Here is an 18195-nt window from a genome sequence, read left to right as displayed (position 1 = left end):
GTTTTCTCTGCAGATCACATAACACTTTCGTGACTCATTCAAGTTACACTTGTCTTCAGATCTGATTCTAAAAAGATATACCAAGATATAATTTCATTTAATGCATTTTCTGAATCTTATTTAAATTAGCGGTTGTTTTACTTTCTCTTGTTCTGTGTCTGTGACTGAATCGCTAGAAGTACAGCGCTCTCAATAACAACACAGTTGTCAGTGATGTTAGTGGACGATTCTATCATTAAGGCACAAAAAGACCCATCTGTGACATCCAATATAAAATAGCCCAAATAATCAATGACTGGTGACATTGTGCCGCAGTCACACACATTTAAGTGTCAGTATTAAAAGCCTTTCACATTGAAGACCCCTAAAATGTAAAAAGGTTTGATAAAAGCAAATTATGTCTGTTTGTGCATCTGCAGTATTTCACATAAAACCTTTGATTGTCTGGGTGCTTATACATAGTAACATCAAAATAAGAAATGGAAGAATAGCCATAGTAACATGGCAGTGACTCACATCTTACAGATATGAGGATGAAGGAGAGGCAACAGACAGTGGACAGACGTCACGTAGCTGAATGCCACAGTGCAGCTTGTACTTTTGAAAAAGAAAAAGGCACAATGGAAGTTCAGAGTGTGGTGATGCAATATGCCAGCTATCATGATCATTTCAGTCAGTAGGATGGAGAGGCATGGACCTGCCCCGTCAACATTTGTTCGTGAGGCCCATGTGGTTCGTAACTGAGCAGAAAAATGGGCCCTCTATGGGATCGTCCATGAGTTTCATAATGGCCCCATGCCAGTTGCCCACATGGGTGGGTTTACCCAAGTGGGTCGCACATGAGTTATGCTATAGCTACCTGGGTACCAAGTCAGTATGGGCTCAAAAGGGGTATCTTTTCTTGGGCTCACTTGAGTAAAACCACCCATGTGGGCAATTGGTATGGTGCCATTAAGGAACCCTTGGACAATTCCAAATAGGGCTCATTTTTCCTGCTCAGTTACGAACCACATGGGCCTCATGTACAAATGTTGGCTGGGTGGTTCTTGTGCTTGCTTTAAAACAATGCAAGAAAGTAGGGGTGTAACAATACATTCATCTGGATCGATTCATCAATTCAATGACCAACGTAATAATTTCAATGCAAAGTGAAAACTTCACAGCCTGTATGTTGAAATCCCCATGGCAAATCTGTGTCACCATTTCCATCCAAGCAAACCTCCCTCCTAAACATTCAAACAGTGCTAGCAGCTTAGCACCAGGAAGATAATAGTAAGAGGCCTAGAAAATGACAGTAAGGATATTTATTACTATCGTCTTATAATGATAACAGGCCCCTGAATTGAACTGAAATCATATCGTGGCAGACATTGTGATATCAGCAATTATCGTATCGTTGCCCAAAGAATTGATATAATATTGTTTGGTAATGAAACTTATGATTTATGCCCCCACATTAATGACCACTGAGTTATACTTGTGTCCTTATTTTCACGAGAGAAAATGTTCTCTTTTCATAACAAAAGAAAAGAGGCCAGACTCCTTTCCTAATACTCATTCTGTTATTCTGGTCCTCAGGAAATGAACCTCTATTGTTTATTCACAGTCACTTCCACCTTGAAAATGATCTTTAATTTCAAACTACCCATCTCAACTTCTGAACCTCTAACAACAGGAGATTACATCTCGCCATGTTGAATAAACAAACTGAGTGCATTCCACAGGTCACATATGCTCTTGTTCATATAAACACAAAACCTTTTTGCTCTGCTGGTATTATTTTCCCACTGAAATCTTCTCTTTGACCTTACTTCTATCCACAGACTCAGATGTTGGCATGACAACTGTAAATCGCTGCCTGGATGCGGCCAAGGCTTGCAACGTGGACGACTTGTGCCAGAAGCTCCGCACGGAATATGTCTCAGCTTGCATCAAACCCACGGCCAAGTCGGGCCTGTGCAATCGGCCTAAATGCAATAAGGCTCTGCGCAGGTTCTTTGACCGCGTCCCCGCCGACTACACACACGAACTGCTCTTCTGCCCCTGTACGGACACAGCGTGTGCAGAGCGTCGAAGGCAGACCATTGTACCCAGCTGCTCTTATGAAAGCGTGGAAAAACCCAACTGCATCACACAGATGAGGATCTGCAATGCTGACTATGTGTGCAGGTTAGAGCTAAATGGAGGCTTTAATTGGCTCCCATTTATTTCAATGTCAGTCTCGTGTCTATAGCAGATATTAAAGCTGTATCTCACTTAGCCGTGGTCTCATATGGATACCATAAGATATTGCTATAATATGATCATAATCCCCAGTTTTGTTTCGCTTAATAATCTAACTCTTTTCTCAAGGTATCCAAAATCAGCGGAGCCAATGTTTCATCATTCCCTGTTTATTCAAGCACTCCTTGGATATAGATTTTAGACGTACTCACCATACATATTTGGGCCTGTGCTGCACAGTATCATGGGTCTTTGAAACCAAATAAACAGCCATTCAATCAACAAAATGGCCTGCTGTTTTACCCTAAAGCTTTCTACCACCATTGGTTAGAACACCCCAGAGAGCCCGTTGGAATAACACATTAAATATTTAGCACAGATAAAGAGCCAGATGGATCAGAGTTATCGCTCATTGCTATCTCTGGTCATGGCCATTATTTTTCACAGCCCCATTACACTCAGAGGGCTTTACTAATGATCCCAGGTCTGGGGGATGAAATATATTACTCTTTCTATCACTTTCACATTACAGTCCAATGCTTTCAGTCTTCACCACTTTCAACAATATTTCTTTATGTCACAGGGGAAACTCTTAATTAAATGAAAGTTATAGTAGAAAGAATGTATTAAAAAAAGAATCAGCAAACTTCTTTTTACATAAAACAACACAGGGTGCTATCATATTCTTGCTGACCAGTGCCGGCTGTTTTTCTAGGTCTCGCCTGGCACAGTTCCAGTATGATTGCGAACCCTCTGAAATGTCTGCCAGTGGCTGCAAGCAAGGGAACTACGGAGCCTGTCTCCTCGCCTACACAGGGCTCATAGGTAGGTGCGCACCTGAGCGGTAATACACACAGAGACGAAACACATAAAGGAAAGAGAAAAATGAAATGAACAGGTGGAGGAGGAAAGAGATGTGAAGGGAGATATATACCATATGCTGTTTGAGAAGAAAAGGGGAAAATGTGCAGCAGCAAAGAGGCAAGAATGAGCCAAAGCTAGCTGCAGGGATATTTAATAAATACCAAACAGGTTAAGAGTGAGTGGGAGAATAAAATTAAACTTCTGATTCTGAACCAAAAGACAAAAGTTCAACACGTTTTTAAGAAGCCGAGGCATATAAATCTCTCATTACTGAAAAACAGAGGCTCTTCACACAAAGCAAGGTGTGTTTAATTTGTTTTATAACAGTCCGTAAAATAAAAAAAGAACAGCCTCTTCTTTTCAACGTACATTGGAGAGAGGACCTAACCTAATGCATTTCAAGAACCTCAAATGGTGCCCCTCAGCACAAACACACACTTGGTATTTTCATTCCTGTCTTGTATTTATTAAAGCACTTGAAATCGCACCTCCACTATGTTGAAGGGAAAAAAAACACAGGCACAAAAAAGAAATCTCAATGCCGGAGACTTCTATGACCTAAAAAAGAGAAAATTGGAGTATCCGTCAGAATCTCTCTATTATATCATACGAGCCAGTGCACAGCCAGTCTAAACAACAATACTAGAGTATTATCAGCCCACTGCATCAGGTCAGGGTATGGAAAATGTAGCGTCCATTAATGTTTCAGATAATGAAGCACTATGAATACAGTGTAACAACTCAAAAGGTGAATGAATATTTAATACTGATTGAGCCCTGGTGTTGTCTCTCTGCAGGAAGCACAATAACTCCCAACTATGTCGACAACTCCACATCCAGCGTGGCTCCATGGTGCTCCTGCTCAGCCAGTGGGAGCCGGAGAGAAGACTGTGATCGTTTCCTGGAATACTTCACTGACAACATCTGTCTCCGTGAGTGTCACTCTATCCACAATGTATTGGAATGTACCAACACAGGTTTTTGGGGTAGGGGTTATGTTTGTATAGAGGTATATGGGGGGTAAAAGCATAGTGCTATTTTAGTGTCCTGTTTAACTGGTGCTGTGCAGTTTCAGGAAGAGAGCTGCTGTGTTTTTCTTCCAGGCATCTTCATGGTTTTTTTTTTTTAAAGATAGATTTAGTTCTGTTTCTGGTTAAGACTCAGTCACTGACAATTCAAAACAACCAAGTCTCTTGACAGGAAAACTAGGCCAACAACAGCAGTGAGATACCAAATGTTTCAGAGTGTACTGTAAAATACAGTTTCTATACAGCCCCAAGGACACAAGCTGCATCATCAGACAGCAACCATGAACAGTGTGTCTAACATCAGAATTGCACTAATTTATTATTTGACAGCTTTCTCAGACCATAACTGTCTGTCACACCAACAGTTATTCTTTCCAGTTTCAATTCAAATACAACCTGCATGTGCATGTTGCATATGTGTGTTAAACGCTTAAAGCAACACAAAATATGCCTATTTGCTTTCTTGTTGATAGTCAGAGAAGACTGATTCCAATTAACGTTACAGCCAGCATCCAGTTAGCTTAGCACGAAGACTAGAAACGAGTAAACAGCAAACCTGGCTCTGTCCAAAAGTAACAAAATGGACCTACCAGCACTCCTTAAGCTCACTATTTACCACGCATCCCAGTTGTCAGAAGAAATTGTTGGCATTGTACGTGTCTGCAAACCACAAATGTGTTACATTTGCACATTTAATACCAGGGTTTACCATACATGCATTTATTTTTAAACAGCGGCGGCGGCAGCCAATTTTTACTGAGGTGCTGGGGGGGAGCTTGACTATTAATTGGAGGTGCTAAGGAGTTGTGGATATCCAAATCAACAAAAAATCATGCACGTTGTGGAATTAGAGGGACAACCAACAACAACCATCTTTGAACAACACGTCTTTATTTTAATTCTGCTGGGGCTCCACAGTCATCGAGGCAACCCTGGATATAGCAGCACCTGAGAGAGAGAGAGAGAGAGAGAGAGAGAGAGAGAGAGAGAGAGAGAGAGCATATTTTCACAGGCCATAATACACACACACTGAGCAATACAAAAGAACGACAGCTCACTGTCCTAAACAGACAACCGTAAGCCGTTTCAGGGCCAAGGTGTGGCTGATCACGGACACTGTCCTTGGCCCTGAAACAGCCCACACTAACGTAACACAACAACACTATCGACTATGCCAGAGTATAATAAAAAATAATCCCTGTACTGCGCCTGTGGCAGGCTAATATATTGTTACTCACCACTAGACGTCTTTACAGAAGAACGATGCATCTGTTATTGTGATTGCTGGCAAAGGCATCAATGATTTTATCTGCGTCCAGATCTTTGGTCCTCCTGGTGTTTATGGTCAAGAATGCCAGGTTACTGTTGCGAAAAAAAGGATGTGTTTGCCGTCGTTCCAACGGGGTTTGAAAAAAGTTTAATTTACCAACTGGCTCCGCTGAGTGGGAAAAAGATGGGACTCAGTGAAAACCCAGTAGCTATTGTTGTTTCTCCGCTAGTTGCTCTCATGGAGGAGCAGGTCAGGGAAGCGACCAAACTGGAAATCACAGCCATGCAACTCGGAGTCCATAGTGAGGAGGAAATCCGCAAAGACGGCAACACTCTTTCCCAGACATCATCACAGCTCATCTCCGCTGCAGCTTGCTGGTCTGTTTACAGTGGCGTTGTGCTAGCCTATGTCGCATGTTTCGTTTACTCTGATTGGTTTTCTGTCTTTCCAATTGTGTGAAGGGACACTTTGAGTGACAGCCGTTGATACTGCCCCTCGGGAATAGAGGAAATGTACACTCCGTGTCCAGACCAATTCGCGTTTTGTGAATTGGTTCTGGCAACGCCAGGCTAGCTACAGGGGTGCTATGTTTGTACACTGGGCAATAACGGAGCAGCAGAGTGCTAAGTGCACTAAAAGCAAAACCCAACTGTTCATTAATTCATATAGTTGTAATACTGTCTATTTCAGATTAAACTGGTTTCGTTCCCATGAAAACCGCACACCCCTGGGACCAGCGCAGGGTCCGACCGGCACAAGTTTGCTTTCACTCGCCTCTGCTGCAGCTGCTCTTCAAATCCATCAATCTGGTCAGCTCCGATCGATCCAACCACTAACTGATCAAGAGGAAGTCTTGAGCGTGATGATTAGTTTGTTTCTCATTTCTCCATCCCGTGACTCAGCAACTCAACAAACAGCTGCTGAGAAGCGTTCACAGACCCGTAAAAGCCTCAGAATGCAGAGAGGGCACAAAGTACGATCGCAAAAGGGGCGGTCGATTGTGTGAGACACCTGCCAAGCTGCAGACCACTGCCAGGGTTTTCCACAAATTCATATTTGTGGCAGCCTGCCATGATTAAAACATCTGCCACCACGTTTCACCAACGTCCTCACCAACCAATCCCTGCTTTTCCAACTGTTTTTGTGCCACCACACGAGGGTGTTTCAAGCCAAAACATGATCCTTTACCAACCATAAGCAAGTGATTTTTGTGCTGAAAATTAACCACATCTTCACCACAGCATTGTTGAGAAACAAAATTTCGATATTCTACAAAATAATGTAATGTATCTGTGGTTTTCAGAAACGTACAGTGCTAATACTTTTTCTGCAGTTGGATTGTAACAGGATATGTCTCATATGTTCAACCAATATAAAACCAAAGTGTAATATAGGATAAGTTGCAGTTTTACAGGGGGTTATGTGACCATTTCCTGCCACAAATTGTAAAAAGTGTTCATTTAAGCCCAATTTTGCACCATTTATAGTCATCCAGGTTGGAAAAATTAGACTTCAAGCAGCTTTTTTGATTTCTGCTGCATAGGAAGACTCAGATCTTTATCACATGAGATGAAAAAGTAAGCATATGGACACATTCAGTCTCAGTGTGAATATAGCAGGATGATGGACTATAAAAAACAGGTATATAAAGAAAAGTCACTGTAGAGCTGATACAATCACTGTTCCACAAATACCTCTCATGCTTATTTGTATTTCTATGGTTGCATATCACTTCACTGCTGGTAGAGTTTCAGTAATTTCACGATGATATGAAATAAAAACGGCGTTCCGTAATCAAAACAATTTGCACTGATAACCTGCAACAAGGGACGTAAAAACAGACTTGTTATGAAAAGCAAAGTAAATAAGTTCTGAGATGGAAGACGGCGACAGGACAGAGCCGCTGGGATTCAGTGAGACAGATGTTTCCCAGCATGCTCAAACAGCAGCCGAGTGAGATGTATTTATATCACAGATCCTGTGCTTTTCGTAGATTTAAGAGTATGCTCCCTCTATCACTCTCTCAGTCTCTCAGTGCGTCTCTCTATTTCTCTCCCATTTCCTCACTCACTTCATCTTCTCTTGTTATTAATCATCCCCTTCATGCTGTTTCCTTGGTAATTCCACCTGGGTGTTCAGACAGTCACTTCTTAGTGAATTATAAATAAGCTGTCCCTGTGATTGTTAGGTAATCGTATATTTATTGAATCTCCTCCAAACAGCTGATGTACTTTCTTTTTGTTTCACAATTGATGGAAAAAGTTAGAGAACTAATGAAAAACTTTCTTCAGGAAACTGTTTATTACTAGAGTAGTACCGATACCGATACCAGTATTGGAAATGCCTCCGATACTGTCTAAAATGTGGCATTGGGCATCAGCGAGTACAGCCTATGACCAGTCCGATACCACGTAATGCCTCACGTCATTACGCATACGCACGCTAGTGTTTTAACATTGCCATCACGATGTGCGCATGTGCGATAGTCACATCGCAAGACATCCGATGTATTCTCTTTTTTTAGAACATGTAAACTTTTGTTTTGCTTCAGAAAAGCAGCTCTGAAGCTCCACTCGTTGCTCCGCTCGCCTCTCTCTCTCTGTCCTAAGCAGCCCCTCCCCCTCTCATGCACACGCTGCAGCCACACACTGAAAATGAGCGACATGCAAGAGGGAGAGACGGTAAAGGAGGATTTATGCCTGGTACACAGCACACGACTTTTCTGCCTGTTCTGAAAGTCACTATGTCACATTACACGATTGTGGGATCATAAAATCGTGCCGTGAATTGGCGGTCATAAAATCGTGCCGTGAATTGGCGGTCATATAATCGCGCCGTGAATTGGCGACAGACATGACACACCACACAATGGTCCACACCAATTATCCCAGGTCGTCTTTCACGACGTGTGTGATGTCATCAGGTTATTCTTGTCCAATTTTTATTACTTTTACTATTATTTGAGTCACTGTGTCTGTTCACGTGCCAGCCGAAATGTTGTTGTAGTCACCTAAAAAGCGCCAGCAGATGGCACGAGCTACATTTGAAGTACCGTACGTAAACACAAAAGTCGCTGATTTCTCCACAAGTTACTACAAATGTTTCACAATAAAAGCCTATTTAGAAAATGGAGGGATTCTCTCAGCTGAGATTATAAGGGGCTTTTAATTTGAAACAAGTTCAGGAAGTGTTGAGTTTGAAATGACGGCACAATGCATTAACTTTATCAAGGCAACAGGAGCGGCTAAAAAGTAAAAATATAAAGACACAGAGGGATTAATAAATAACAGCCCTTTTATAATGTAGTCTGTTTCAAATGAAGCTGGTAGCCTCTGCAGTTGTGGTGAGTAAAAGCCCTGCCACTATTTGTTAATTTTCTTACTTTACGTCATCTGGTGAAAATTTTTGTATTTGTTGATACAAGCCCTACATTCTACTGTAGCCTTTAAAATGCCTTTTTTTACCAAATTGTGTGGCTGCAATTTAACCTGTCTATTGATCTGTGTCAACACTGGATAATAATAATAATAAAAAAGTTTTATGGCATTCACTCATTCATTATGTATTTATTTCTTAATATTTTACATAGAGTTTTAGGAGTTGAGACATACAACAATTCATAGCCCATCCATTGTTATTTTACGCGCTGGTATCGGATCGGTACTTGGTATCGGCAGATACTTAAGGTTCAGGGATCGGAATCGGTGCCGGTGTCGGGAAGGAAAAAGTGGTATCGGTACATCTCTAGCGATTACTTTGAATCAAATACCATGAGTGCTTTAAATTGGGCTATCATAATACATGTAATGCAATACCACACTATTGACAAACCAGCTGCAAGGGATGGCCAGCAACTTTTCATGGGAGCGTCCCGTATTTACTCATGCTACAATTACCAGCAGCATGATGAGGCGAGCTTCTATTCTACGCTGAGGTTTTTTTACCCAGTTGCCGAAGGTTGAAAAGTACTCAGCTTTGGGTAGAGCGTTGTGCTTGTCACTGTCACTTTTTACCCAGCCATCCAATTATAGTGGAGGAGGGGCAGGACTAATACTGCAAAGATCAACCATCACATTGCTGAACAACAATGCTTCAGCCTTCCATCCATCGAGAGCAAATACTCTACCTTTTGCTGTCAATTTTAATTCTGCAGATATTCTGTATCACAGCAACCAGATGCAACCAAAGCACCTAAGCTAACAAAACACAGCACCCATTAGGGGACGTATACATACCACATCTTTGCTGCCTGGAAAACATGAGGTCAGGCACTGGGCACTTCTCTTATGCGTACTCTGTGCCAACTTTCAAGAGCGCAGAGGCAGGTTGCTTCTCAGTTTGCTAAGCAATCATAACCAGCACTTGATCATAGCCTACTTAGCAGAAATCATGAGTGTAGAGTTGATCTTCGTAAAAAGCCAAAGATATTGCCCATGGTCCATGGTGACTAACTTCTCCTCCATATTTACCACAGACTGAAATTTATGGAAGGGAAAGATATCTGACGGCTGTGATTGGTTGCCCCTTGTCACATGACATGCAGTGCGCTGCTGCGTTCTAAAAGTTGAACTGTCTCAGGGTGCAGCCGTCACACCCTTAAAAACACATGCTCAGGAACATGTGTGTGCCGCAACGATGTTGCTGTGGCGTTTGAACGCACCTGGCACACGTCCTCATTGTAAACAATGAATCTGAAGGCGCAGAAAACGCAGCATGTATACGGCCCCTTACTGCACTTCCCTGGCCTACTGTGTTCTGTATTTAGCAATAGACAAATCAATTAATCTGTTTTAAAACAGTGTCATCTCTGTAATTTAAAGCAACAATATACCTAATGATAGCATACAGCTTATAAGTCATGATAAATGCAGTAATTTGCAAAAGCAACAAAAAAAATGGCGGTGAGAATGCAAAGGTGCTGTCTGGGATGGGGGCGCCATTTTTAAGAGAGGCACTCTGTTATCTCCATCACCAAAGTGTATGCACTCAAGTCCAAAAATAAGATAGGTTTACAATGTCTGTGTTTGTGAGTTGAGGAAGTGCATCAGGGTTGCGTCAGGGTAATCAAGCCTGTGCTGCCAAGTCAAATGGATCTGTTGTTTCTCATGGTTAGTTTGTCCAAATACCTTTTCTTGACCCCCCCACAGGTAACACAGCACGCCCTATTAAGATGGCGTCCCCGTTCAATACAATTAACATAGTGTGATGTCAACTTCATATTCTCTACTGTTGAGTGACCATTAATCACGGCAGGGGAAACTCCTTCACCGTGACAGCCTTAGTTTTAAATAGGGTGTACTATGTTCCCAGTTCTATGCATTCAAGGTTTAATGTATCAAACACCCAATTTTTCAGCTGTTACAGCCACGAAGGAAATGTTCTGACACCTGAATGATGGCGACAGCTGCAAGGATGAGATGGTGGATAATTTTACACAACTGAAATCAACATATGTATCAAAGAGGACCATATAGAAAAATTAAAGCAGCACTGTGTGTCAGGTTGTATGGATCATAAATGCAGATTGATGATGGTGAGCTGGAAAATTTAGGAACAGTAGAAAAAGCACATGTAAGTCCATTATATTGTATAGAGGTCAGCACATGAGATCATTTCATGCTACATCAGCCTTAATCCAGGCAGCCTACATGGGTGTCTTGTAATGTATTTTGTCTTCTTTTCTTCTGTCATGTTTCCTAATGCTAATTCTCATCCTAACACCTTCTTCTCATTTGTCTTGTGATCTCTGCTCCGGAGTGTGAATAATTAATGGTCCTTATTATTGACCTCTGTGAATATCTATCTATCTATCTATCTATCTATCTATCATTGAACTTGTACACACAGTGAGTATCTTTGCTTGGTGTGTGCGGTGAGGTGAATCTTTGGCCAGTCTTTCTTCGGGCCCCCGGCCGAGAAAAGATACAGAGAGAGGTCTCAGAGTTGTTTGGCCGGAGCAAACGGTCTATGAGTTAATGAGGTCGATGTGGAGAGGCAGGTGCAGTTTGGATACTTGAAGAGAATACTGAGCATTTTGTGTTTTCTTTTTTCTCTCTCTCCCTTGCCTCTGCTGACCAAAGCCAAACTAGCTCTGGCCCAGCAAACCCTCTCATGAAGAAGTTACGATTCAGAACCGCAGGCATCTGACGTGATTGAATAAGACATGAGTGAAACTCGACCATATCGAGACAATGCTGCTGCTGCTGAAGCCTGATAACTGTTTTCTTTTTTTAACTGCTATGTCTACCATTTCAGGGAATGCGCTTGTGATGTTTGGAAGTGAATCAGACCAGCAGCCAACTGTCAGCCAGTCCAGTACACCTAGTCCCAGCCACAGCAGCAGTGAAAACAGGAGCACTGCTTCTCCACCAGAAACTATTGAAACTATGAGGAACATTCTGGATACAATAATACCAACACAGGTGTGATGTTTCAATTCATTTTAAATATCAAAGCTACTGTGTGGACTTTTTAATGATACACTAATAGATTTAATTACTCTCCTTTTCCAAACTGACATAATGATATAGAGTGTGCCAGGGCTGACATCAAAACCCGGAAGTTTAGCATCGCGCTGGTTCCCAGAAGAGAAAGTGAATGTGATTTTTGCATTGCGTTTTCGATTATGTCAGAAAATAAGCTCTGTGGCTAACACAAGTTTATGATACTTACAGGTTTTGTTCAGTGAGATAATCTTCACATATGAACACCTTTCATACCGCATTTGAAGCTTAAATGCGATCGCCAGAAGTAAAAAGCTAACGTTAGGCTTTAACGGACTACATGACTACTCCACAGTCGCATGACTCTTGACGTCACCGCCACTAAGCTTTCAACTGATTTCGGCCGCTTTATTTTAAAACATTGTATAATGGGGAAATCGGACTGTTTAAGCTAAATAAGAAGCTGTAATGGCGGACTGCCAGCACTCTCGCCTGTTCGGGGGTGATGACGTTTAATGTCCCCGACAGGGTTTGTAGTCTTATTGAGCAACTTGTTAGCAACCGCCTTTTTTTACGACACGTAAAAGCTTCAAAATTCACAAGTAGGGCATTTACTGACGTGTTTTATGTCGTAGAACAAAACCTGAAACTCACTTAATCTTTTGTTAACCACAGACCTTATTTGAGGCATTTTACCGAAATCCCATTTAAAAAACGTATTGACTTTTAGACGAGAGAACCTAAAGTGCTAAAAGCGCTAACAGAGTTCCGGGTTTACTGGCACACTCTATACACAGTGAAACATCTCAATGGACAGTGACATAATTTTTTGGGGGATGGTAATGGTGGTGGTGGTGGTGGTGGTGGTGGGGTTGGGGGTGTTAGCCAGCTTTATGGGTCATAGTTGGGCAATTGACCCTTCGCTAAGTCCCGCCCCCGGACGCAGGCTGATTAATCATATTGTAGCATTGGGCCAGCTCAGACCAGGGTCCAACAACAAAACAGCTGTGCTCCACTGACTCTAATACAATCGGTTGTTGATTTCAAGCTAAACATTGTGCCTTGGGTATGTGAATTAATGACACTTGTTACCTTTTCAAACCCTGAGAAGTGTAGGGTTAGCTAGCTAGCTACTGAAGATATAGCCTACTGAATGTATACACATGCTGCTTTTGCTTTTTAATGATTATAACAGTGAAACAAAGCCTGACCCTGCTGTACAGGAACCAGTGAAGGGAAGCAGGGAAACTTTGCTGATATTGCAGTGTGCACAGAAGAACGGTGTTTGACTTTCCCCGGAGCTCCCCAACAGTCCGGCGGCGGAGGTACGACCGCTGGCGGTGGCACTGGGGGAAGCCAAACACCATTCTTAGGGGCGGGGCTTAGCAAAGGGTCAAATGTCAAGACTGAGGACTGAGACAGAGATATTGGATAAAGCGAGATACCCCACTCAGCTCACTTCCTGATTCAGTGACGTCAGCGCCACGCCCCCGTAGGAGACTTGCGGCAGCTCTGAATGTATTGTCATCAATGAGGAAAATGAACGTGATCACAATTTATGGTCAATTCTTTTGCCCTATAGTCACTAAAGTAAATACTGGGTTCATTTTCCACAAGCCACACATCTTACCAACATTCTGACACTAAAGCTGCATTTTTCATCCGTACAGATCAAGAGAAAGTTAACTTTGTTTGAGTCCTGTCCGTCTCAGAAAACAAGTTCTCGCGAGATCTCGTGATCTTGATAGACAGGCGGTAAAATCGCAGTTAGCTTACAAACAGTTATTTACCACTAGTAATAAATAAAAAATGGGGGGGGGGGGGGGGTTGAGGGAGAACAGGCTCTGATTGGAGGGAGAGCTAACCACGCCCACTTAGGAGACAGGAAGAGTAACCGTTTTCTTAACATTGGATAAGCCTACGGTGGGGTATCTCCTTTATCCAGTATCTCCGACTGAGACAAGGACAGAAACACAAGGACTGAGCGCCAAAGCATGTGTGTGCATTTGAGAGAGAGAATGACAGACAAAATGGGAGGAGATGGTGAACTATTGCATGCAATGTTCATTATTTTATTTATTTATTTTATTTTTGAGGCTTTTTCGCCTTTATTTGGGACAGCTGAAGTGTGAAAGGCGGAGAGAGAGAGAGAGAGAGGGGATGACATGCAGCAAAGGGCCATGGGCTAGAATTGAATCCATGGCCGCTGTGGCATGGACATAGCCTCTGTACCCACTGAGCTACTGGGCACCCTTATGTTTCTGTGAAGTTATCAATAACTTACTCAGGATGCTGCTTTGTCACGTTTTGACACATCTGCCCAAACACATAGCAGTGACTTATTAAAAAAAAGTCAGTCAGCCCAGCAGATGTGAGCAGACATTGATCAGAGACGCTGATGGTGGAAAATCTTCACTGTGGCAGCAACAGACTTTGCCCATCTGGCAGCCAAATTAGAATTGTTACTATTTAAGCATGCAATAAGTGCTATTAGCACCACCGCAAATCCACATCCTGGTGTTGGTATGGAAACACAGAGGGACGAGGGGGTGGGGGCACTTTTAAATGCCAATGTTGGGCTAAGTGCTCAATGACCGACTGCCACTGGCGAAGGGTGATAGCATCGTCCACCAACCCAACCCTAACTGCAGGATACAAAGGAGGTAAAATAATGGCAAGCTGATGATGGTGTTTTTCAGGCTAACTATGAAAATTCATATGCAGTGTTTGGCAGGACCACAGTAATATAAGCTATCCTGAGATCATGCTACATTACTTCTCAGCCAGTTAATAACCCAACCCAACATGCAAAGTCTGGAACAAAAAGAGAATTGAATGGGGATGCCTCACAATGTCCTAACAGAAAGATTAGCACCTCCAAGTTTTTTGCCCTCTCTCATCTAGTTTGACAGCTCCCATTACCTGTTCCATGATGTTGGCCCATTGCATCGAATGGCATTTTCCCCACACAACTGTAACATGGGGGAAAAAATGAAGAATTATGTTATATTCCCTTTCAGGAAATCTCTAACCCTGAGGTCAGGAGTATTATTCTGAATTATTCATGCCTGTGGGTGCAACATTATCCTCTGTGCACATATGTATGCTGTGTATCCACACACCCTCTTTATACAGACTGGGAAGGTAAAACAGAGGGCCCAGCTTCGTTGCCAAGTGACAATGAATGGTCCCTGTGGTTCACTTTTATTCATAAAAATATAATTACATAGGTAAATATTAGTGGGAACAGTGAGGTTTATCCAAGGCACTTTAAAGATCACCTATGTGCATCTTCCATGGTGGGAAAAATAGAAAGCAATGATTCTTCAGGGTCCAATGTGGTTGGCTTCTCAAAATGATCCCACACTTTGTCCTTTCAAATTAAATTCCCACATGGTCCAGTCATATAGGTTTTTGATTTATTTCGATTTATTTCACGTTTGTTGTTTTTGATTTGTTTTGCTTTGGAATCTTGCCGAGTAATGACCTTTCTGGTCAACTAACCTTTGGTCGACTCTTAGGGGGCAGCCCTAATTATTACCCATCTGCTTTTCACAATTAGTAAGGATGAACACCTAAAAATCAAAGGGCTGTTTGTAACACACTGTTACATTTACAGATCATCACAATTGCACTGTCCAAAAAAAAAAAAAGGGTGGCCATAAACTGATGTCTCTGTCTCTTCTCAGGCCCTGGGAAATGAACTACTGGTGGGCCAGGCCACCCTGCCATCCAACAGCCTCCCAAACTCCGCTTCACCTCCCAGCTTAATGCTTCAAGCTGCCTTCAGCCTTCTGTTGCTGCTCCTTCATCTGCTCAACAATGGACACTAAAGACTGCAGAGGAGCGTGCCGAGGACCCTCCTAGTACCAAGCAGATGGGTAGTTCAGAGGAAAATGGACCGTGTGGCGTTACTCCTCCCTCTAAATATGTACAGCGATTGTGTTTTTCTATTTTTGTGTCTAAGTGGTCCACTTCCACCTGCCGGTGTTCTCACTCAGACTGTGGGAGACCTCTGCAGACCGAAGCCAGTCTGTACATTTGTACATTGTTGTTGCGATCAAATCAAGCCGAAATGAAGTCAGAGTATCGCTTTTGTGGACCAACGCAGCTCTCAGCTATCCAACTGTATTCATTTTCAAGAGTTATTATGAAAATATATTGCAGATATGTATAATACAAAGACATGACGTATGTCAGTACCTGTGAAGATTTGTATTATCAACAGAAGCTTGTATTTGAAATATCGTAGGGGAAAATGGTTGGAGTAAACCAATAAACTTTGTGTCTGCTCTGTTCTCAGCACACAAAGTGATTGGAAAGCTGCTGGGGTATATGGGGCTTTCATACCACTCTCCTCAAGTGACTGAAAGAGAGCCATTATTTCTGATCAATACTGGAATAGTGGAGAGACAAAGAGACAACTGGGCTCTATTTTGCTCAGACATCCAGCCATGATTCTTACATGTCCAGCAGCACTATCCAGAAAACATGTGGCAGACAAGACAACAGAAGATAAACCTTGATGTAATAATCGTCTTCTCCGTAAAGACTTTTGCCCTTTATCAAACTATCTCACACAGAAAGCTACAAAAGCTGCTCATAGAAACAGTCCTACGTCTCTATCAGCAAAGACAAGGTCTTGGACTTGAAAGGAAATAATCCGAAGGGCAGTAACTCTTTACCTGTAGCTGCTGTACTTTGTGTTTGTGAGCCTTTTATTTCTCATTGTGTCCGTGAACATCGCTATACAGGGGCTCTGAGTGTTTGTGCCAGAGAGGGAAGTGAATGGTTTGACTTACTGAGCGTCGCCAACGCCAGTGCAGAGCCTGTTTTAGATCAGACAGTTATGAATGATTCAGTATTTTGTGTTCTGGGAACGTGCCAGTGAATTCTGAACAGGACCAGAGGTGCTGCAAATAAAAGTTCTCAAATCATTATGTTTACACAACTGCATCATTCAGCTGTTTTTTTCTTTTTATTACAAATGGTTCATTTGGTGTCGAAGTAACTTGTCTGGGGAGACGGAGGCAACACACTGATACGTGTTTACCTAAACTAACTCATGACATCCACAAGCACTCCGGAGTGTATTATTTGAAGTGAGGATAACACAGGATTTACAGTATAATCCATCCACTTGTGATACAACATCTTCTCTCAAACTGATCTGTCTCACTGAAAACTCATGAGCTGCTTCACTCCAGAGCTACTGAACTTATATCTTGCTTTTCTGGAACTCATATAAAGTCCTCTCTGTCCGACAGCAACAAATTTCAAACCTTACAGCTTTCAAGCATACTCAATTTTCAATGCATCCCTTATCTGAAAACTTGAACTATTTTTGGCACTGCTTTATTCTGAAGCACATACAGACAGGCAGCGGTAGCTCGCTGCCAAAGTCTTAAGCAGGGGAATATAAGAATCAGAGGCCAGAAGAAGCACCATGAGTGTGCAAGTAAGAACTGTCCGTGTATACTTAGAAGCTAAAGTGATGACTTCAAGTAGCTGATTTCTGCTGACGATCAACTGTAACCCTCCACTGTTTCATTGCTTACGTTTTGCCTTTAGTTTGCTGGAAACAGACAATCAACAGTACTCCAGTCACAACAGTGCGCGTAATTAAACCCTGATTGTAACACAGGATGATCTAATTATCTTCTTGTTAGTGTTGTTTAACGTGAGGTGGAAATTAACTGTGCTGTGAAGGATCGATTCATGACCGTGTGTCAGGTGAGAGGAGGAAAAACCACTGCAGGTGAACCAATGGAAAATATCAACAATGGCAACTTAAATTCTATTCTAAGCCGTAACTACATTACATTTATTACTACGCTGCTAATGAGACTAAAAAATAAAACCTCTGCAAACATTGCTACAAAGGTTGGACATATTACACACCAATTATTACAGCTTTAATCAAACTGTACATGCTTGACATGAGCTTGTTGGTTTTTTTCAGTGTGTGAGAAGTGATGTAGAGTAGTTGATCTGTTTTTGGCATGTTGTGCGTCTCTCTGGCGCATTTAATCATTTTTCAGCTATTTAACTGATAGTCCTGCAGTTTGGGTTCACACAATTCCCTATTTTGTTGCATTATGTGAAAACTTAAATCAATGTGCTGATTGCCATGTTCTGTTTTTACAACAGCAAGAGTTGCAACTACTCATTTTTTTCATTATTGCTTAATTAAATAATCATTTAGTGTATGAAAAGTCCAAATGTTAGTTGCCTGAGGTAACTTTTGTTGTCATTTGGTACTATATAAATAAAAATGACTTGACTTGATGGTTAACAAATGCCCATTACAAGTTGTGAGAAACCTGGGTGACATTTTAAAATGTCTTGCTTTATCCCAGGGGCAGGC

General features: G+C 42.0%; 1 protein-coding gene across 1 annotated transcript in view; it reads left to right on the top strand.

Moving 5' to 3' along the window:
- gfra4b (GDNF family receptor alpha 4b) overlaps positions 1-16784 on the top strand; it is a 77503-nt gene extending 60719 nt beyond the window's left edge. The window contains exons 4-8 of the mRNA XM_033632631.2: positions 1824-2169; positions 2939-3048; positions 3885-4019; positions 11641-11807; positions 15518-16784. Coding sequence (XP_033488522.1) covers positions 1824-2169; positions 2939-3048; positions 3885-4019; positions 11641-11807; positions 15518-15661 — 902 coding nt within the window. The 3' untranslated portion in view covers positions 15662-16784. The remainder of the gene's footprint in view (positions 1-1823; positions 2170-2938; positions 3049-3884; positions 4020-11640; positions 11808-15517) is intronic.
- Positions 16785-18195: the final 1411 nt, after the last annotated feature.

Source organism: Epinephelus lanceolatus, chromosome 7 (genome assembly GCF_041903045.1).
Source record: "Epinephelus lanceolatus isolate andai-2023 chromosome 7, ASM4190304v1, whole genome shotgun sequence".
NCBI lineage: Eukaryota > Metazoa > Chordata > Actinopteri > Perciformes > Serranidae > Epinephelus > Epinephelus lanceolatus.
Note: the sequence above shows the minus strand (reverse complement) of the source record. Positions and strands in the feature narration are given on the sequence as shown.